The sequence below is a fragment of the Bolinopsis microptera genome, chromosome 5, assembly GCF_026151205.1.
Source record: "Bolinopsis microptera isolate Bmic1 chromosome 5, MBARI_Bmic_1.0, whole genome shotgun sequence".
Lineage (NCBI taxonomy): Eukaryota > Metazoa > Ctenophora > Tentaculata > Lobata > Bolinopsidae > Bolinopsis > Bolinopsis microptera.
In genome coordinates this window covers 3,933,484-3,954,071 of record NC_087076.1, presented here as the reverse complement: position 1 = coordinate 3,954,071, position 20,588 = coordinate 3,933,484, and the positions used below count along the sequence as shown (strand labels likewise).

General features: G+C 35.9%; 7 protein-coding genes across 7 annotated transcripts in view; 1 reads left to right on the top strand and 6 right to left on the bottom strand.

Annotated features, from left to right (window-relative positions):
* LOC134815271 (uncharacterized) overlaps positions 1-259 on the bottom strand; it is a 78,284-nt gene extending 78,025 nt beyond the window's left edge. Inside the window, exon 1 of the mRNA XM_063823784.1 lies at positions 143-259. The gene's annotated coding sequence lies outside the window, so the exon portion shown is untranslated. The remainder of the gene's footprint in view (positions 1-142) is intronic.
* Positions 260-1,113: 854 nt separating this feature from the next.
* Positions 1,114-4,019, bottom strand: LOC134815254 (hydroxylysine kinase-like). The gene is made up of 6 exons (XM_063823769.1): positions 3,890-4,019; positions 3,408-3,553; positions 2,947-3,058; positions 2,660-2,808; positions 2,052-2,270; positions 1,114-1,782 (listed from the first exon to the last, which is right to left on the bottom strand). The coding sequence occupies exons 1-6, from the start codon at positions 4,017-4,019 to the stop codon at positions 1,540-1,542; spliced, it is 999 nt and encodes a 332-aa protein (XP_063679839.1). The 3' UTR covers positions 1,114-1,539.
* Positions 4,020-4,920: 901 nt separating this feature from the next.
* LOC134815350 (procathepsin L-like) lies at positions 4,921-6,272 on the top strand. Its single transcript, XM_063823876.1, has 2 exons — positions 4,921-4,967; positions 5,178-6,272. The coding sequence occupies exon 2, from the start codon at positions 5,329-5,331 to the stop codon at positions 6,169-6,171; it is 843 nt and encodes a 280-aa protein (XP_063679946.1). The 5' UTR covers positions 4,921-4,967; positions 5,178-5,328; the 3' UTR covers positions 6,172-6,272.
* Positions 6,273-6,440: 168 nt separating this feature from the next.
* On the bottom strand, positions 6,441-7,925 carry LOC134815349 (serine protease inhibitor-like). Its single transcript, XM_063823875.1, has one exon. The coding sequence runs from the start codon at positions 7,922-7,924 to the stop codon at positions 6,620-6,622; it is 1,305 nt and encodes a 434-aa protein (XP_063679945.1). The 5' UTR covers position 7,925; the 3' UTR covers positions 6,441-6,619.
* Positions 7,926-8,368: 443 nt separating this feature from the next.
* LOC134815641 (serine protease inhibitor-like) lies at positions 8,369-10,245 on the bottom strand. The gene has a single exon (XM_063824194.1). The coding sequence runs from the start codon at positions 10,212-10,214 to the stop codon at positions 8,916-8,918; it is 1,299 nt and encodes a 432-aa protein (XP_063680264.1). The 5' UTR covers positions 10,215-10,245; the 3' UTR covers positions 8,369-8,915.
* An 831-nt stretch (positions 10,246-11,076) lies between these two features.
* LOC134816161 (serine protease inhibitor-like) lies at positions 11,077-13,837 on the bottom strand. The gene has a single exon (XM_063824930.1). The coding sequence runs from the start codon at positions 13,832-13,834 to the stop codon at positions 12,536-12,538; it is 1,299 nt and encodes a 432-aa protein (XP_063681000.1). The 5' UTR covers positions 13,835-13,837; the 3' UTR covers positions 11,077-12,535.
* A 1,486-nt stretch (positions 13,838-15,323) lies between these two features.
* On the bottom strand, positions 15,324-16,984 carry LOC134815170 (DNA repair protein XRCC3-like). The gene has a single exon (XM_063823676.1). It carries the CDS (start codon positions 16,300-16,302, stop codon positions 15,559-15,561), a length of 744 nt encoding a protein of 247 aa, XP_063679746.1. The 5' UTR covers positions 16,303-16,984; the 3' UTR covers positions 15,324-15,558.
* Between the last annotated feature and the right edge of the window lie 3,604 nt (positions 16,985-20,588).

Genomic DNA, 20,588 nt, shown 5'->3' with positions numbered 1-20,588 from the left:
TAGAATTTGGGGTAGATGTTGAGTGTAATTTAATTTGAAGTTTTAAAGAGGAATTTGGAACTTCTGTGTGGAATGTTGGAGGAGATCACGCTGAATTCCACTTGAATAATATATACGTAAACCCAAAAAGTGTAATTTATACCTGAAATTTTGCTACAACGTCTGAAGTCTGTTGATCTGGATCTCATAGCAGAAAAGTTTAGCCTGCGTGTTTACTCTTTTACCGACCATGTTCATTGTTCTGTATAGTACCTAAAATGTGCTGATCGTTTGAACACAGTAGATAAAGAGCGAATAGAATATATGTAAGCTTTAACGACCCATTTAAATATTATCATTTACATCAGAATTGCTCCTTACTGGGCGACGCTCAGCCTGTCATTCCGCCTAATCTCCGCCTGTTTATGAACATTATAGCCTGGGGTCCCCAGGTAAAATTGCTCCATACACAATTTTGTTTCACTTTGTACAACTGTAAAATGCATATTTTCTAGAAAAATAAGGATTCGCTGTTTAAGCATTAAGTTTTCTTAAATGCCAGACTTAAATTTCTTTTATGTTCAGATCAGTTTTAATATCATTATCGTGACTGTTTCTGTGCTTATTCCAGTTTTCATGGCTTACTAGTTTTCATACTTACTAGACTAAACTCTGAAGAGGTCCCAAATTAACATCAGCCGAATATCACATAACATTTAATTAAATCTTAAGACTACTCCGTTAACAATTTTCGGATTCAGCATGCAGCCGAACTCTGAAGAAGTGAATCCGTTCGTCAAGTCGCTATCAACGAATTCATTCTCTGGCACTTATGGCCACTACGGCTCTTAGAGAAGCAAGGGCCTCAGGGCCTGCATTGTTTTACAGTCCAGCCGAAAGGTATTTTATATTCTGGGTAAGTGTAATAATTTCGATACATGATCTGGATCGGTCATGGTTCACCAGTGCAGTAGCGTGGCATATGGAGCGTGGCAATGGATTGGAATAATTTAGGCTGGCCGGCCGGTCGGTGAAGCTACGCGCGCGCGAAAAAAGGCCTTGTTTGCATACAGAAAACGTTTCGCGCCTTACGTTGATGATATGTAGATTATTTTGCCTCTAAGAGGTACTTTCGGTTATTAAAAACATACATCTGTACAAACACTAGTATATAGTAATAGTGTTTGTTTACTTACTACATAATATGAAATAGTTAATAAAAATTCAGATAGAATTGCCAGATAGTAATAAAACACAATAATTATGAAATTAAGTTGAAATAATTTAATAATCTATCTTCTAATTAACGGGTGTGTATAAACATCATACATAAAAATCATATGTTTCATAAATTTGTTTCATAAATTTGTTTGATAAATTTGTTATTTAAACATGCCTAAGTAATTGTAGGTACAGTTCACTGTGCATTATTGTGTTTGGTTCCCCCATCAGATTGTACAGACGGGGGGCAATAGTTTATTAGATGATCATTTTATACGTTATAATCGCTGCACTCTATAAAGTTTGAAAAGTATTTAATAAATACAAGGCCCAGAGCAACTAAATTCCAATAACCACTTTATTAAAGGTTTCACGGCCAAAGTTGGTGAGTTTCTGAAGATAAACAATATTATTGTCCACACACTTTTTCACATAATCGTTAGCGCCACCAGAGAGGATTGTTTGACACCCAATAGATACGCTCAGAGTGAATCTAGCGATCACTACATCGTACAGCATGTTGAGTTCTTTATCTGATAGCTTTATAACGGAGCTGTACCCTTCAAACACATATCCACCAGTCTGAAGAATAAAAACAGTTCTCAAGCTGATACCACATTTCACAGAGTTAAATCAGGGTGGTTGTGCAGCTTCTAGCTGGCGTGACACAACAGGTGACTTACAACAATACAGAAACTGTACTTCTTTTTTAGGCCGAAGAGAATATCGTATATCAAAAGAATGGGAAGGGTATTATCTATTAGCGAAACATCATAATATATCGCTTTACTAAACTTGATCATACTCTCCAGCACTAATCCTCATAGTTGTTAATCACATTTATTACTAACCTTCAAATTGCAATGTTGAGCACAAGTCATGTAACCAATAAAATGTCCCAGATCAAAGACTCTGTAAGAAAGTATCAGATCGTTGAAATCAATGATCCACATTTCATCATCTTCACCAAGGATGATATTATACTCGTTAACATCGGTATGTTGCAAACGCTTAGGAATGTCCTTCAGATCGGTCTCAATTGTCTTTAAAGATGCAATGACAGAATCAACCTGTAAGAAAACTCATCAAGGCGGAATTTTAAATTGTAAACTCGATCCCTTAGCTTTGACAGATCACAGGTACATAAGGAATTATTATTGTAACCCTCTTATGCGCTATCCTCCTCCAACTCACAATACTTAGGGCGGCTTCAACGTCCGAACAAAAAACTCGACATTCCTGGTAGGGGCTTGAACCCTTTACCCTAGTGCTTTTGGATATAAACATTTCTGTTTTTCAAAAGGCTAAGTGACCCAGTGAAGTCCCCTTCACTGTGGCAAACGGTCACTAATCCCAATGCTACGCCACCGGAACATTGAGTAAAACCGCAGGAACATTTGACCAACTCGAACATGTAAACTCACAATACTACTTCTACTACTAGGTCTGAATAACTCACATTGACATTTGGTATTCTGTCTCCAGGGAAGTATTTCCGAACTTCTTCTAATGTTTTGTGAGCATTAAGTGGGTCCCAATTGTGATGACGGACATAGTTCTCACACTCTACTTCGGACATTCTTTCTGATATCTCCGCAACCATTTTACCTGGTGGAAGACATCCGTTACTTTTAAAACATTGATATATTATCTCTTCCTCATTTAGATCAATTAATCGGCTAGAAAAAGTTGGTTACCACACAGTGTGCAATCAATTGTACTTTTATTAATACAAAAATTATGCACCCAATTTTCTCCAGAAGGAAGGATCTTTGGTTTGGGAGCAAAGTGATATCCCTGAAATATAGTTGTAAACTACCAGATAACCAGCTAATCCTTGGTTCTTTTCGTCTTCTATCTGAGGATATGAAATAGATAACATTGTGCAGGGACCTGGGATAAACGTACCACCGTGTAAGTTCAGTGGATGAAGTCAGCATAATTTGAAAACTTGAATAGGTGGTAATTGGAAATTGTTATGGCAATATCAACACAACACAATATTATAGATCTTAATAATATATACAATTGTCCTAAAATAAAATTCTGATTAGCATAACTTCTTCAAGAAATTGTTCCCAAGATAACGACTAAATATAGACAACTATACAAGTCAAGTTCACAAGTTCACATCAGAAAATGTAGGTTGTGCTTGTGTTCCCAGACAAATATAATAAATCAATATTAATACACACAGTTTAACCTACGCGAGATAACATGTTCCCACTAAGTTGTGGCACAGGCCGGGGCACGTTCAACTTCTTCAAGTGCACCAAAACTTCCAGTATCTTACTCAGGATATCCTCCGTTGTGTAAAGAGGGTTGTAGTATTTTGCTATGTATCTTTCGTTTTCTATCCTCGGGGAGAGGGTAAGTCTAAATCTTTTCCGCTCTATTTTATTTAACTCTATCTTAGTATGGGAGGCTTCATAATATATTACGTCAGCATCTTAAGGAGAGAGGATAGGGTTCGAAATTGACCGAAATACTAATATGCTAATATAATAGTGTTACCACAATTAGTTAGGCGGAGTGAGGTCTGAAGAGGGCACAGAATTGCTGACGTAATATGTGTATCATGCTTTTCTACTACTAAATTAAAAAGGAGACGAGTTCTCGCTTATCTACCAATAATAATCAGAATTAGATAACAAGTTCCGCATAGATAATTGTTAAGATAATAACATACCATGAGTGTTGAAGGTAAACATTGCATCGTCGTAACTTTGCAGCTCCTTGACTTCAGTCACAGTTAACCCATACAAGCTCTTCATATCCCCCTCCAGCCGAGGTACAGTGACTTCAGGTTTGCAGGTCATCTTCCTAGTAACACGTAAAGTAGTAGTAAGAGTGTAACCAGCATCTTTCAAATATTAGACTTAAAGTTCTAGACTGATGTTCAAAGTACGAGGTGGAAGGTTAAAAAACTGACTTATGATAAAATCTTGGCAAAAATATGTTGCAAATAAAATTTTTCGGTATCTTTTATCAAGTTAGCTTGAATAAATGCTTTCACATGACTTGAAGTCAGGTGAAAGAATTTAGTACAGTACTACTGTGTAACTTTATACTGACAAACGGTTATTATCCGCTTCGTCCCATCAAATTGTACTCTATGTTCTTATTTCTTTCTTTTGTAAGATGTAAGATTTTAACAATTTTAAATTGAAACCTTTTCTTATTTCAAGATTTTGCTTGGATATTTGCCTGTTGAAGTGATTTCTATTAATTAAGGTTGAATAACTATTGTACGCCTTTTAAGTGAGCTAGTTATTTCTTTTTTGATAATGAAATCAGAATCTAGGGCTGAGAAGGCTTTGTTCTGCACCTGGTTCTATATCAAAGTTGAAGAGAAAAGGTCTGACAGCTGAAACTAAACGAGTTTGGGTGTGATTTATGCGAAATGAAAGATTAATGAATTGTGTTACTTTAAGGAAGAGAAAAGTTAAAATGTGAACCAGCGTATGTTAAGCTAACTAGTTTAGAGAGATTAGACGTGGTTAACATGAGCTGATGAGGTTGTAATTGAATTGTCCCAGGTGTGATTCCAGAGGAACAATAGAGGTTTGGGCTTCATTTTATTAGGACGGAAAACTTGGTTAAGTGGCAGTCACAATATTAGGGGAGTTGCATCGGGGGTATGTGAGTTCAGGTGTCAGAACTCCATCGCCCTGAGATGGGGTTATTTCTGAGGAGAGTTTTCACTTGATGTGTCAGGGGAAGGTAAACTAATAGAGGTTTGGGTTTAAGTTGGATGAGTATTTGAGGTAAAACTGGAGAATTGTTATGTCGCTTTTATTAACTTGTTCTATTCGTGTTCTTTTGATACTGTTTAAACTTTGTATATTATATTTCAAATATTGACACTGTTTCTGAGACCTCCAAGTCCTGGATGTGTACTGTCAGTGTATAATTGACAATTGTACAAATCGACCAAATAAAAATTGTACGACTTTTAACCTAACATTATCCAACAGGATATTATGATGGTCACCGGCTATTTTCTCATCCTCCTTATTAGCGGAGCAGCAACAAGTTCGTTCCAGGATTGGGAAGCACTGAACAGTGTGTCCGTACCAGCATGGTCCCCGAGAGGTAGGACTGAGACAGGCTATTTGGGAGGACAACATGAAGTTCATTCAGGAATACAACAAGAAACATCCTGGAGTTGAACTGAAGATGAATCAGTTTGGAGATCTAACAAACGAGGAGTTCAAAGCAATGAAGACGAACATGCCAGCGACCATGCCCGGAAGCAGTCCTGAAGATGTGGAAGAGTTCACAGCTCCGCTAGGTCAGCAGGCACCCGCAAGTAAGGACTGGAGAAAGGGAGGTAAGGTGGTGGGTCCGGTGGTGAGTCAAGGAAACTGTGGGTCCTGCTACGCTTTCTCTGCGGTCTCTGTTGTAGAGAGCATGCTGGCAATTATCACTGGGAAATACCAACCACTGTCAGTGCAGCAGGTGGTGGATTGTAGTGGACAGTGGGCTAACTACGGCTGTGACGGGGGAACTCCGGAGAATGTCTTCAACTACCTTAAAGACACTGCAGGATTAGAACCAGCAGCTGACTACCCTAGCTACAGTCAGTCACAAGGAACATGCCAGGCTGACTACAGCAAGGCTGTGGCTCACGTGGACAGCTTTGTTAACATTAAGAAGTACAGTGAGAAGGACCTGAAAGCTGCAGTTGGAATCGTTGGACCGATAAGTGTGGGGATAGATGCAGGAGAACGCTCCCTTCAGTTCTACTCCAGTGGAATTTACTCAGATCCCTTCTGCATCACCTCCAGGATTGATCACGCAGTGGTGGTGGTCGGATATGGCTCTGAGAAGGGCCAGGATTACTGGATTGTAAGGAACAGCTGGGGTGACAAATGGGGGATGGGTGGGTACTTCAGACTGGCCAGAAACAAGCAGAACATGTGCGGAGTTGCCTCTCAAGCAATATACCCCAAAGTTTCAGCCATTTAGATAACTTAAAAAAGGAAGAACTATATAAACACCAGTGCGACTTGATTTTCGTGTTTGTGATATATTATGTGTACCTTGAACAATTTTCTTAATAGCCATGATGAATATGTTTTCTTGTGACTTGTAGAGTAAAGTCCAAAAACGGCATAAAGTTTATATGGAATTGTTACCGTGACCTATATCATTAAATGACGTACATTTACAAGCTTTGAGATTAAAATTGGGTTAAATTATTATATTTTTGGTCGAAATCAAGTCAATCAAACGAATTCTCAATAGAAATATATCTAAATTGTTCACTAATATATACACAAATAAATAAACACAAAATCTAAAAAATTCTGAATCCGACGGCTTTAAAGCTTAGAATCTTCAAAGGTCGTAAATTTGCTCTAAATCTAAAGCTAAACTGAAAGGAAATATATACAATAATCTGGATTACAGCATATTATGCAATCCATACCATCGCCACAATAATACAGAGCAGTAAGCTCTGGCCAGCAAACTTGGCGCTACTAGAACTACCCGAACTAATGTACCTACTTTCAAGATACTTGTCAGAATCTTTCTCAGAGTCAGGATGTACCATCCGACCAACAAACAGAACAACCTCGTTACTTTCGTCGTAGATCAAAAACATAAACGGCTGGTTCACCAGCACTTCACGTGGTATTGGTTTTATTTCTACGGATGTTAGACTTATACCAATAGCTGTGGCAGCAGCAGCTTCAGTACCATTTTCATTCACTGATATAAAGGACTTGTGTTTGATGAAGGAAACAAATAGATCTTCAGTAGAGCTTACTCCAGAAAGATCAGCTTTATTTTCATCAAACACATCTAAGACCTGAAAATCTTCAATGAGAATTTCTTTCAGCTTGTCAACTCCAGATTCAAATTGGAATTTTGGCATTGAGAGATCCAACAATATGTACTCAACACTGCTCATCCAAGAAGAAACCTCAGAGAACTGGTACCCAATCTTCTTTTCAAGACTACTTAGACCTGCTCGCGTTTTGGGTTTGATTATCACCATACTCACTCTCTGTGATCCTTCACTAGCGTAAGGCAGTTTAACAAGTTCAATGTCATTGTTTTCAAAATATGGCAGACTCTCTTCCAGATGCATAGTATCTGTTTTTATTGCATATTCTTCATCAAGGTAGAATGCATCCTGAGTTATGACTTCGTTAAATGGGTCTACCCATGCTGCCTTGAAGTAGATGGTGTTTATCAAGATAGCTCGGACTCCGCCGTCGATATCAGAGAAAAGTTTCTGGATTTTCTCATTCGTTTTTTCTTCAACCCATGTGTTTATTTGTTCAACAGTTGCTGAATTATCGCCATTACTGAAGTTAACAGCTTCAACCTCAGCACCAAAGTTAGTAGTAAGCTCATTAGAATAACTTTGCAGAGGGGTGAATGTGTTGTCGATGTACAGACGGTTGTTCGATGAAAGGGTAAACTTGTCTTTTTCAGATCCCTCAACTTTAGTAAGAAAGTCCTTGTATTGACCTGATAAATCTGTAGAATCAGACCAGCCAAAAGCAGAGTCAATCTGTTTCTTAGTTTCACCAGAAGTACCAGCATTGAGCATAGCGACTGCAGTGCAAATAGAAAACGGGGATATCATTATGTTTTCATCAGGTGGGACGTGTTGCAGGAGTTTCAATCCGAAGGTGTTGATCTCAGAAGCAACATGCGTGTCAGCCACAGTATGATGAAGAAGTGTGTGTAATAGGATCAACAACATCTAGACTATAGAGTATATTTTGTTAAAACTCAAGAATAGACAAGTGGGATCAATGAATAACACAATAAGTCAGTGATACAAATAAAAAGTGCTACCACGCGATTAGTGTATCTAAATCGATACCTTCGACAGAAGGAGAGCCTTCCAGTTTGAGAAAAACATATACCTAAAAAAAAACATATACCTAAATGAAATCATATTTTTACAAATTTTCAAACAGGAACAGATAACATAGTAGTCGGTGCCAAATGTACATTAATCTTAATATAATATAATTATGTAATGCAATATTCTATAATAACGTTACATCAAATGAATTTTATTTTCAAGTAAGCTAATTTGTTAACATACTTCAAAGTTTGTTTATAACAGCACTCTGTCGGAAGAAGAAACTCACCAATTAAATTATCCTGCTGAATAGATAATATTATGATCTAGCGGTGCTTTTCATAGAACAAGACACATGTTTTCAGTTAGCATTATAATATGTATTACGTAACAACAATTTTAATTGCCAAATCTACCATTATTTACAAAATATAAAATACAGTACATAAGATAGTTCATTTCTAATCATGATGACATAGTAAACATTATGGATCAAAATAATTGTCACAATCATTTTGCACTCTTCTATTGTCAAATAATACAAGAAGGTTCTTAACTAAGACTAAATTGCCCAAAAGCCTCTAAATAGTTTTGAAATTTCTGTGGTTATTAAACTATAAATTGGATGTACAATTTGAATATTAATAATTAATACAAAACTTCCAACTATTATATCCTTGTATTATACACTGAAAATTAACTAAAAAATACTAATTATATGGTAAATTAAGAATAAAAATACTCACGGTTACCGTGTATCTGACTAATGATTCTAAACCTTTAGAAAATGTATTACTTAATTAACTTAAGCATTGAATTTAATATTTGTTAAGTAAGTACCAACTATAACTGAATTTATAAATATCTAAACATGTTCATTTATTTATTGCAATACTATCGCCACAACACAGATCAGCAAGCTCTGGCCAGCAAACTTGGCGCTACTAGAACTACCCGAACTAATGTACCTACTTTCAAGATACTTGTCAGAATCCTTCTCAGAGTCAGGATGTACCATCCGACCAACAAACAGAACAACCTCGTTACTTTCGTCGTAGATCAAAAACATAAACGGCTGGTTCACCAGCACTTCGCGTGGTATGGGTTTTATTTCTACGGATGTTGCACTCATACCAATAGCTGTAGCAGCAGCAGCTTCAGTACCATTTTCATTCACTGATATGAAGGACTTGTGAGTAATGAAAGAAACAAATAAATCTTCAGTAGAGCTAACTCCAGAAAGATCAGCTTTATTTTCATCAAACACATCTAAAACCTGAAAATCTTCAATGAGAATTTCTTTCAGCTTGTCAACTCCAGATTCAAATTGGAATTTTGGCATTGAGAGATCTAACAATGCGTACTCAACACTGCTCACCCAAGAAGAAACCTCAGAGAACTGGTACCCAATCTTCTTTTCAAGACTACTTAGACCTGCTCGCGTTTTGGGTTTGATTATCACCATACTCACTCTCTGTGATCCTTCACTAGCGTAAGGCAGTTTAACAAGTTCAATGTCATTGTTTTCAAAATATGGCAGACTCTCTTCCAGATGCATAGTATCTGTTTTTATTGCATATTCTTCATCAAGGTAGAATGCATCCTGAGTTATGACGTCGTTGAATGGGTCTACCCATGCTGCCTTGAAGTAGATGGTGTTTATCAAGATAGCTCGGACATTACTGCCGATATTAGAGAAAAGTTTCTTGATTTTATCATTCGTTTTTTCTTCAACCCATGTGTTTATTTGTTCAACAGTTGCTGAATTATCACCATTACTGAAGTTAACAGCTTCAACCTCAGCACCAAAGTTAGTAGTAAGCTCATTAGAATAACTTTGCAGAGGGGTGAATGTGTTGTCGATGTACAGACGGTTATTCGATGAAAGGGTAAACTTGTCTTTTTCAGATCCTTCAACTTTAGTCAGAAAGTCCTTGTATTGACCTGATAAATCTGTAGAATCAGACCAGCCAAAAGCAGAGTCAATCTGTTTCTTAGTTTCACCAGAAGTACCAACATTGAGCATAGCGACTGCAGTGCAAATAGAAAACGGGGATATCATTATGTTTTCATCAGGTGGGACGTGTTGCAGGAGTTTCAATCCGAAGGTGTTGATCTCAGAAGCAACATTTGTGTCAGCCACAGCATGATGAAGAATTGCGTGTAATAGGATCAACAACATCTAGACTATAGAGTATATTTTGTTAAAACTCAAGAATAGACAAGTGGGATCAATAAATAACACAATAAGTCAGCGATAGGAATAAAAGTGCTATCACACGATTAAATTACAACAACAACAACAACATAGTAGTCGGTGCCAGCTGTACATTAATCATAATATAATATTAATCATAATATAATACTAATCTGGAAACGTTGTCAATCCCTCTGGATTTGGAAAAAGAATGCCTTTTTATGAAAGAAACTAAATCTCAAAAATATTTAGGTCTCATGATAGACAATTTATTGAACTTTCAAGACCATATATTGATTATGTGAAATCAAAAATTGCTAAAAGAATAGGGGCATTATACAGCTACAGGTCGAAAAATCTTCTTCCACTGAAATATAGAAAAATGTTTGTAAATGCTCTTATGCTCCCCTAATTTGACTACCTAGATTTAATATGGTGTAGGGCTGCCAAAACCAAACTTAATTCTCTTGATATATTATACAAGAAAGTAGCAAAAATTGCTCTGGATGTTCATTGGCAGGAACCATCAGTAAATGTATATCGAAATATGAAGTGGTTACCCTTACACTTAAGACGACAACTCCATCTATCAACGTATATGTATAAAATTCTTAATGAGGCTGCACCATCATCATTCACCGGTAAATTTTCTTATGTATCCAGAGGATCACGTGATGCTGAGAGGTGCAACCTTTATATTCACAAATCCAGAGCACACAAAACCTTTACATATTTAGGTGCAAAATGTTGGAATACAATTCCAGAGAACATAAGGACTATTGAATGTAGTGTAAAATTCACACTATATATGAAATCTAAATTTATGTCAGATGTAATTCAAGGAGTCTCATCCTATGAAATAAACAATAGTTTCGACTATTTCTACACTCTAGCTATGTGACAACTGAAACAATTTTTAAGGTGCTGGAGTTTTTGTCGGGTGGAAAGGCCCCCTGCATTATATGACCTATTTTCAGAAGTATAGAACTTTAAACATCTCCTTTATTCGTTCCCATTTGTTATCATTGCCATTCTATTATTGTTCTATACTTCTCTGTGTATAACTGTAAATAATATTACTAACGAAATTCCAAAGTGGGCATCTATGTAATTTTCAACATTAATTGTTACCTTCATGCCCACAGTTCACTGTTAAATCATATCTTATTTTATCACTCATTAATTTATTACTTATTATGTTTTACATGCTATATCCTTATGTCCCTAGAAGAGTGTTCTGCTAACAGTTTTCGACTGACTTGAATGTCCTGCACAGCAGATTGAAGCTTCTTAAATTATTTTTTATTCTTATTGTATTGCTGTGTAAATTTGATTCTAATTCGAATTCTAATTCTAATATTATGTAATGCGCTATTCTATAATAACGTTACATCAAATGAATTTTATCTTCAAGTAGGCTAATTTGTTAACATACTTCTAAGTTTGTTTATAACAGCACTCTGTCAGAAGAAGAAACTCGCCAATTAAATTATCCTGCTGAATAGATAATGTTATGGTCTATATGTGCTTTTCATAGAACGAGACACATGTTTTCAATTAGCATTATAATATGTATTATGTAACAACAATTTTAATTGCACTCTTCTGTTGTCAAATAATACAAGAATGTGCTTCACTAAGACTAAATTGCCCAAAAGCCTCTACATAGTTTTGAAATCTCTGTGGTTATTAGAACTATAAATTGGATGTACAATTTGAATACTAATAATGAATACAAGACTTCCAACTATCCTTGTATTCTACACTGAAAATTAACTAAAAAATACTAACTATATGGTAAATTAAGAATAAAAATACCCACGGTTGCCGTGTATCTAACTAATGATTCTAAACCTTTAGAACATTTATTGCTTAAATAACTTAAGCATTGAATTTAATATTTGTATAGTAGGTACCAACTGTAACTCTGCACACATGATATCTCTCTCTGCCATGAAACATGGCTAACCTTTTAAACTATGATTTAAACCTAAACCTAAACTAAAACTCAACTGGGCTCTTCTGTGTCACCAAACTAAACCAATAAGTAATTTTAGATTATTATATTTTTCTATATTTGTATAATAAGTATATTGACGTAGTGGATGGTTGAGGGGGTTTCAAGCACAGGTCACTCTCAAATCCTAAAGATAAGCAGTGGCCTTCGGCACTTGAAACCTCTTCAAACCTCCCCTGATTTATTTATTATTGATATTGCTTGATTGTTCCGTAAAAATAAATATTTGTTTTTTTTTTTAATAAAAAAAAAAAACTGAATTTATAAATATCCAAACACGTTCATTTATTTATTGCAATACCATCGCCACAATAATACAGATCAGTAAGCTCTGGCCAGCAAACTTGGCGCTAGTAGAACTACCCGAACTAATGTACCTACTTTCAAGGTACTTGTCAGAATCCTTCTCAGAGTCAGGATGTACCATCCGACCAACAAACAGAACAACCTCGTTACTTTCGTCGTAGATCAAAAACATAAACGGCTGGTTCACCTGCACTTCACGAGGTTTATCCATCTCGACTGACTCAGCACTCATACCAATAGCTGTGGCAGCAGCAGCTTCAGTACCATTTTCATTCACTGATATGAAGGACTTGTGTTTGATGAAGGAAACAAATAGATCTTCAGTAGAGCTAACTCCAGAAAGATCAGCTTTATTTTCATCAAACACATCTAAAACCTGAAAATCTTCCATGAGAATTTCTTTCAGCTTGTCAACTCCAGATTCAAATTGGAATTTTGGCATTGAGAAATCCAACAATATGTACTCAACACTGCTCACCCAAGAAGAAACCTCAGAGAACTGGTACCCAATCTTCTTTTCAAGACTACTTAGACCTGCTCGCGTTTTGGGTTTGATGATCACCATACTCACTCTCTGTGATCCTTCACTAGCGTAAGGCAGTTTAACAAGTTCAATGTCCTTGTTTTCAAAATATGGCAGCCTCTCTTCCAGATGCATAGTATCTGTTTTTATTGCATATTCTTCATCAAGGTAGAATGCATCCTGAGTTATGACTTGGTTGAATGGGTTTACCCATGTTGCCTTGAAGTAGATGGTGTTTATCAAGATAGCTCGGACTTTACTGTCGATATCAGAGAAAAGTTTCTTGATTTTATCATTCGTTTTTTCTTCAACCCATGTGTTTATATGTTCAACAGTTGCTGAATTATCACCATTACTGAAGTTAACAGCTTCAACCTCAGCACCAAAGTTAGTAGTAAGCTCATTAGAATAACTTTGCAGAGGGATGAATGTGTTGTCGATGTACAGACGGTTGTTAGATGAAAGGGTAAACTTGTCACTTTCAGATCCCTCAACTTTAGTAAGAAAGTCCTTGTATTGACCTGATAAATCTGTAGAATCAGACCAGCCAAAAGCAGAGTCAATCTGTTTCCTAGTTTCACCAGAAGTACCAACATTGAGCATAGCGACTGCAGTGCAAATAGAAAACGGGGATATCATTATGTTTTCATCAGGTGGGACGTGTTGCAGGAGTTTCAATCCGAAGGTGTTGATCTTAGAAGCAACATTTGTGTCAGCCACAGCATGATGAAGAAATGTGTGTAATAGGATTAATAACATCTAGAAAAAATAGTGTTATTAAATGTTGAGATATCACGAAGTAATAGAATTAATCCATGAATGGATCATGAATGAATCATTCCATTAAATCTGGTTTTGCTGATATTTTTATTGTTAATTACAATTGAATTATAAAATTTTGTATGCATTTATATTTTATAAATATATTTATGTGTATTCGTAGAAATGCACCGTTCGAATAGTCGGTAGAACAGTTGGTCGAATAGAGTTTCACGTTTGTTTGTGTGCAGTGATTATGAATAGAATCATCAAGAGCACTGAATAGATACATTTTCAATAACATTCACATAATTATTCAATTGAAAAATACAATGCCAATTGAAAAATACAATGCCAAAATAAAACCCCCTCATGATAGATTTAATCGAGAACCATAAAAGTTCTGAATGAAAAAATCTGAAGATTTCAAAAATAGCTATTTGAACTGTTCATGTCACGGTGTCCCGAATAAAGCTTAGGCTCGAAAAAATCAATAAATTCCTGTCCGAAAATTAAAAATATTAACATGCTCAGGTAATATTCTCAAGTTATTTTGTCAAGCAATGTAAAACCAACCATGCATAATTAGATCTTCTGATGATAAATTAATTTAATAATATTTGATGTGGCTATTTGTCCTTCTTCTGTGACGCTACATATCTCTTTGCTTGTTGGGTCTTTAGATCGACCATAAGAGTCCAGGACTGCAACAACCAAGAGAACTGAAATATTTATTTTGTAGAGCAATAATTTTGTATAGAGTTGTTTGGTAAGATTAATTAATTATAAATTTTAATATATTTTCACTCTAAAAGAGCTGAAATGATAATCTTTTTTACAAGTTTTAACAATACTTACAATAAAAAGGATGCAATTCAGAGCACACGGTAGAAGCAACACAAGAGTAATAAAAAGTCCATCACTGTCAAAGTATTGTTCATTGGTAAACTGATCATAGTTCTGAGCTGCAATTGTGTTCAGCGTCTGAGCAAAGTACATTAGAGTAAGCAGGAAAAGGAATGTAATTGCAGAGATAAGGTTCCAGTTAGCACGATGTGAGATAACAACAAGGCAGAACATCAGTACATGGAACGTCTGCACAGACACCAGCCACCACTCTGTCCAGTCAGTCTGAAATTGTTATTTATTAAAATAAATTAGTTAAGATAATTACATTAAAGATGAAAATTTAGTCAAGGTTTGATTTTTGAATATTTAAAAAATATAATCTGTGATGCTACTGTATGATACAAATAGCTAGCATTCTACATTTAAAGAAGGTATGAATAAAAATGGATACAAACTTTGTAAATAACGTCCCAGAACATTTTTTGAGTGTCCTCAAAGCCTTGTAAATCTGGTTCCATAATTGAGATGGATTGATTCATGAAAAATAGGTGACAGCCTAGACTTTAATAGGTCAATAAATTGATTAACTAACAGGCTGGTAAAAATGTTATCACGAAACAATGAAAAGCCATTCCAGTAACACTACAAAGAGTAATTTTAAATATTGTAAATTCCATCAAAACACAAAACTAAGTTAAATTGTTTAAATACTTCATAATTCGAATAGAAAAGAAATATTTTGTACGTGATAGTGATTTATATTTATAAAATGTTAATAAATTAATATGCAAAAAAAGACAATTTTTTTCAAGAAAAGAAAAGACTGCAGTGAGAGACTGCAACCCATTAAAAAAACCCAGCCAAATATTCAAGTTCTATAACAAGCCTTCTTTTTGAATTGTACAGTCGACAAAAGTTCCTGATTTTACACATGAGCCTTTGTCAGCACTAACCCTCCGAGCACCAATCATATTATCGTATCCCAGCTTCTCTATTCTAAGACGACTATTAATCAAGTAAGACCAAGTCATACCTAATGCTGGTTGTGTGCCCTTGATGGGATGGTCAGTTGCTTGATTCAGTATCACTACCAGTAATTTGTATTTAGAGGAAAGGTATTTTAGCTGCTGACCAATGGAACGAATTTTTTGGGCCCTTCTCACTCCACCTCCTTCAATTTCTCCGGCCCTAAACGGAGCTGCAATGGAATCAATTACAATTAATTTCACAGGCTTAGTAGCCAAAAGAAGGGGGAGTTGCCTAAGAACACAATCAGAGAAGCTATCAACAGTGGTGCATGTCAGCATATCACAGTTAGCACTAGTCATACCCCTTGCACTACAGATATCAAAGAGTCTAGATGTTGATATACTACCTTCAGTACTGATATAAGCAGAGCAATATTCTGGGGGAATTGCAGAACACATTTGAAGTGACAATTGAGTTTTACCGCTTCCAGAAGCTCCCCATATTTCCAACACTTTACCCTCTTTCAATAGGCATCCAAAAGGTACATCAAGGTTTCTACATCCAAATGACCAGTCAAACCCTTCTTTCATGGATGGGGTGACTTGAAAAATCCTAGGACAAAGTTTTCCTGAGGCTTTTGCTTGAATCATTTTGATTTCTGACAAGGTCAAACCAGTTTGTTCTATAAGATCTGATAAGGGTGAAATAACCCATTTTTCACAAATGATGAGATTTAGTTGCAGAAGAGTTTATAAACATTGTGACTTAAATCTTATTTGAGAATACAATGACTTTTCGGCCATCTCTGCCTTTACTAACTGAATGACCAGACATTAATCTGAAGATGAAATGCATTATCTCATAGAAAAAATAGAAAATCAATTAAAGCATAAATAATCAAGGTTGAATAGAAGTGTTTCACCAAGTCTCCTTGTACCAGAACCTTAGCTCAATATTATTTCCTTTGATGACAATATTTTCTTTGTGTTTAGCTAACATCATCCCAGCCAATCCATACTATTACAAGAGGTATGCCCAAATTGACTGCTTTAAGGACACCATAAAACAAATTTTCAGTTGCTAAATCTGTGTGAGGTGCTTTAGTGCAATGGTACTTAACAAAAGGATAGCACCCAGTCCTGAGAATGTGGTAGTTTACGTCATCAACTTCCCAGTTAAAGTGTGACAGTCCAAACTGGTCGTTGACAATATCTCCGTATAATATAAAATCAGTTCAAGCTGGATATCGACGATGCTTAATGTAAGCTGTTAACACAGCTGATGACTTGATTCGCATTGAATTCATAACAAAAATATTGTTCTTCTAGGGCGCATCCTGCAACACAGTAACATTCCGTTAATATATAATGAATTAATTGGTGATTTTAGAAATCATAATGATGTCCACTGAAGTAACCAAAGAAGGCTGTATAATTCCTATTGTGATGGATAGCTAAGACACAGGAGGACTATAGTGCAAAGAAACTGCTGCTAACTGCTGTTAATTGCTGCTAACTGCTGCTGTCCCGCGCCTGCCCATAGCAGCAGTTAGCAGCAGTTAGCAGCAGTTTCTTTGCACTAGTCCTCCTGTGAAGAGTTGAGACATGATGGCAATCAATATGCTGAATATTAGCCTCATAGACTACTATATACAGATGATACCACGGCCACCTGCATGGGTGATGCTTGGGCCTTGGAGGTGTATCAAATATCATATTGTTATCTTTGTCGGTATTTTTATGTTAAATAACTTTTTGATAATTAAATTGTTAAAACAATATAAACAGGTAATTTCAACAATAGTAATTGTCTAGCTATAAAGTTAGACACCCTCAATCTCTGATCTTGATAAATTTGAAATCAAAAGTTGTCTAAAAATGTGAACAAAATAATACCATCATGCAGCACTGTTAGACCTGTGATACTTGTAAAATATCTTGAAATTATTCAAACAATATACACATAATATAGCAATAGTAGTAGTAGTAGTAAATCTTTCAAAGTACGAAATATCTCTTTAAAAGAGCATCCTAGGCACCTTATAGATATCAAAACGCATAAAAAAGAAAACAAAAACATCAACCATCTTCTAACTTCTTCCATTCCTCCCTATCTAAAGCCAAAAATCTAAGGTCTTCGAAATCAGTCAAATTCTTAAGTCTAATATCAAGATTTCTACTAGTCAAGTCTTTTCTAATAACATCTAATATAGCAATAACCCTATATAAAATTTCTATATATAGAAATTCAATAAAAATCTAAGAAAATTTCATAAAAACACTTTGTTGTAGTAGTAAAAGTAGCCAATTCAATTTGTTGGCTCTAAATTGATATCTAAATCTGATATCTTAACTTTACTACCGCTTTTTATCCCTTGTAAAATATTTGTTCCAAATAGACAACCATCAACGAGTCCAATTCAGCACGCGTCTTGGTAGGTTAAATTTTTAGCAAACAGAGTACTGTTTGCTAAAAATGCTGTTTAATACAACCACAAGCTGCTGACTTAAAAGATACTTGAACTCCAAACAATTTTAAATGGCAGTAATCTAATCTAATTGCAGCAGCACACACTTACTATTACTATCATGATTGTACTATAGACTAAAAAATTCTCAGATTGATTTTGGGCGATTGTTTAGTCTGATATTGATATTGATTATATTGATATTGTTATAATTGAATGAAGCTAACTCCATGTCCATACATAAATAATACTACTTCTTTAAACAAATGGACTTGGAATAAAAACGATCAAGTTTGCAACGCATAATTGTCTATTCAACCAAGAATTCAGGAGGAAAAGGTGGATGCATAAACATTTCGGTTTGCACTCTCCGATCCTGTGTCACCCTGGATTTTTTCGACATATTTTGTAAAAGGTATATACATTCTAGTCACTCTTTTGCTAATTTGTATCACATCGTGACCCCCTGTAGCATTTCTACGATATAGGGGAGCCGCGCACACGTGCGCAGCGGGTAATACAAAGTGTGACAATGCTACTCCAAGTCTTTTAAGATATTTGGTATAAAGTTCGTGCTAGCTATAATATATATAAAATATATTTTTCTGCTTTAATTGATACTAAATAAATTTGTTGTTTTTTTCTTGAAATTGTTGTTTTCTTAACGTAGGTTGTATCACGTGGTGACCCCCACTGTCGCTTCACTATAGTAGCTTCACTATAGTAGCGTCTTCGACGCTACAGGGGGGAGCCGCGCACTTCGTGCGCGGCGGGTCATACAACGTATGACAAAACGCAGGCGCTTGCTCCATGCTCGCCGCGCGCTTTTTCCGGTTTATATTGATATAAATTTTACAGTTTTAGTTATTTTGATACAATTTTTATAGGTTTGTGGTCATATTATTTAAACTCAAAATTTACGGTTTTATTTTAATATTTAAAACTTTAAAAAACTTAAATGCTGAATTTTGCAAATTCAAAATTTTTGAAACAATTACAAATTAAATCTCTCAAAAATTTTAATTTCAGTTTCAATAGTTGTGCATCTGACCGAGCTAATTAAAATTATTTATAAACAATTTTTGTCCATTTTTAATGGACTAACCTTGATTGACGATGTCAACCCTTCCAAATCGTTGCTTTGCAACGATGCGAAGTAAAAATAATAGTTTGCACGGTGCGTCGTTGTAGCGCGATGCGCTACTGTGCCGCGCCGAGCTGCCAAGAATTGACATCGTCAATTAAGGTGCGTCGAAGCGGCGAAGTCCTCCAAGGACTACTTGCCTCTAGCTTCAGGCAGGTTCAGTTTCGAGGAAAAAGCGCCGCGCGCTACTTTGAAGAAATTTAGACGAGTATAATAATTCGTCAACAACAATAACAAATAAATCCAGAATAATGAACGTAACAATGGCATGCAATATAATCTATTAACACTTTTGGATCATGTTCATGCTTATATTTTCGAGTAATATTAATTGCAACCATTTATATTTTAGACTGTTGACGCCTGAAAAAATTGGATTATAAAATTCCCCAAAACTTTCCGAGCTAAATCACTTTACAGTCTATCTTCAATATTTTTCTAAAAGAGCCCCCGACAGTTGCAGAGACCAGCTTGAATCGATGTATTTTCGGACGCTGATTCTGAATCACCCCCATGACACATGATTAAAATACTTCCCTGGCGAGATATTGACGAAAAACTGTCTCGATATTACAGTATAAGGAAGTTGATCTAATTTCTCGTTAGGGTTAGGTTTTCAGCATATAATGCTTTTGTTAAAGATGGGGTTTTAGGGTTGGGATCATGGATAAGTGGGTTAGGATTTCGAATAGTCATTCAGGACCAGCTAGAGAACATGTTTAAAAATTACGTGACAGTCGAGTGTAGAGTGATTCCTGGAATTATGGACAGCACATTCCTGTATGTAGAAAATCATTTGTTACGAATTTATTCACGGATGATCCCATTATTATTTCCATTATTGACCTATATCTAAAGTTTTGACGGATGTTACTCATTTTCTGGGAATTTTTTCTCCCAAAAGGACACAGGTAACCGATAATTTCCCGCAAAGGTTGCCAGAGTATCATGAGGACAGACTGCAAGTCACCTCAGACTGGCTGGCAGGAAATTTCAAAACGAATAACAGTTGCACATTATATATTACACACTATATTGTATCGGTGTTAATTGACAATGTCAATTCATCGCAGCTCGGGGAGGCCCAGTAGCGCCAGTGGCGTAACGTTGCCTGTTGGCGCCCCCCTGCCAAAAAAAGCGCCCCCCTGTTGGCGCCCCCTCCCCTTTTGGTGCCCCTCCATAAAATTGAACAAATTAGGTGATTTTAAAGAATACGCCGGTAAAATCTCTAAAAAAGTGTGTATCTAGAGCAAAACGTGCAGTTTTGCTAGTACTTTAGTTAAGTTTTCGAAATTGTCCCACATTCAAACGACGATTTGGCGCCC

What these genes read in the sequence shown, in the direction of transcription:
- LOC134815254 (XM_063823769.1), bottom strand. Translation starts at nt 4,019, where the DNA reads ATGACCTGCAAACCTGAAGTCACTGTACCTCGGCTGGAGGGGGATATG. An exon ending in GTTTACCTTCAACACTCATG is followed by an intron (nt 3,554 to 3,889) that starts GTATGTTATTAT and finishes CCCCGAGGATAG; the next exon opens with AAAACGAAAGATACATAGCA. An exon ending in TTCCTTCTGGAGAAAATTGG is followed by an intron (nt 2,809 to 2,946) that starts GTGCATAATTTT and finishes GTCTTCCACCAG; the next exon opens with GTAAAATGGTTGCGGAGATA.
- LOC134815350 (XM_063823876.1), top strand. Translation starts at nt 5,329, where the DNA reads ATGAAGTTCATTCAGGAATACAACAAGAAACATCCTGGAGTTGAACTG.
- LOC134815349 (XM_063823875.1), bottom strand. Translation starts at nt 7,924, where the DNA reads ATGTTGTTGATCCTATTACACACACTTCTTCATCATACTGTGGCTGAC.
- LOC134815641 (XM_063824194.1), bottom strand. Translation starts at nt 10,214, where the DNA reads ATGTTGTTGATCCTATTACACGCAATTCTTCATCATGCTGTGGCTGAC.
- LOC134816161 (XM_063824930.1), bottom strand. Translation starts at nt 13,834, where the DNA reads ATGTTATTAATCCTATTACACACATTTCTTCATCATGCTGTGGCTGAC.
- LOC134815170 (XM_063823676.1), bottom strand. Translation starts at nt 16,302, where the DNA reads ATGATTCAAGCAAAAGCCTCAGGAAAACTTTGTCCTAGGATTTTTCAA.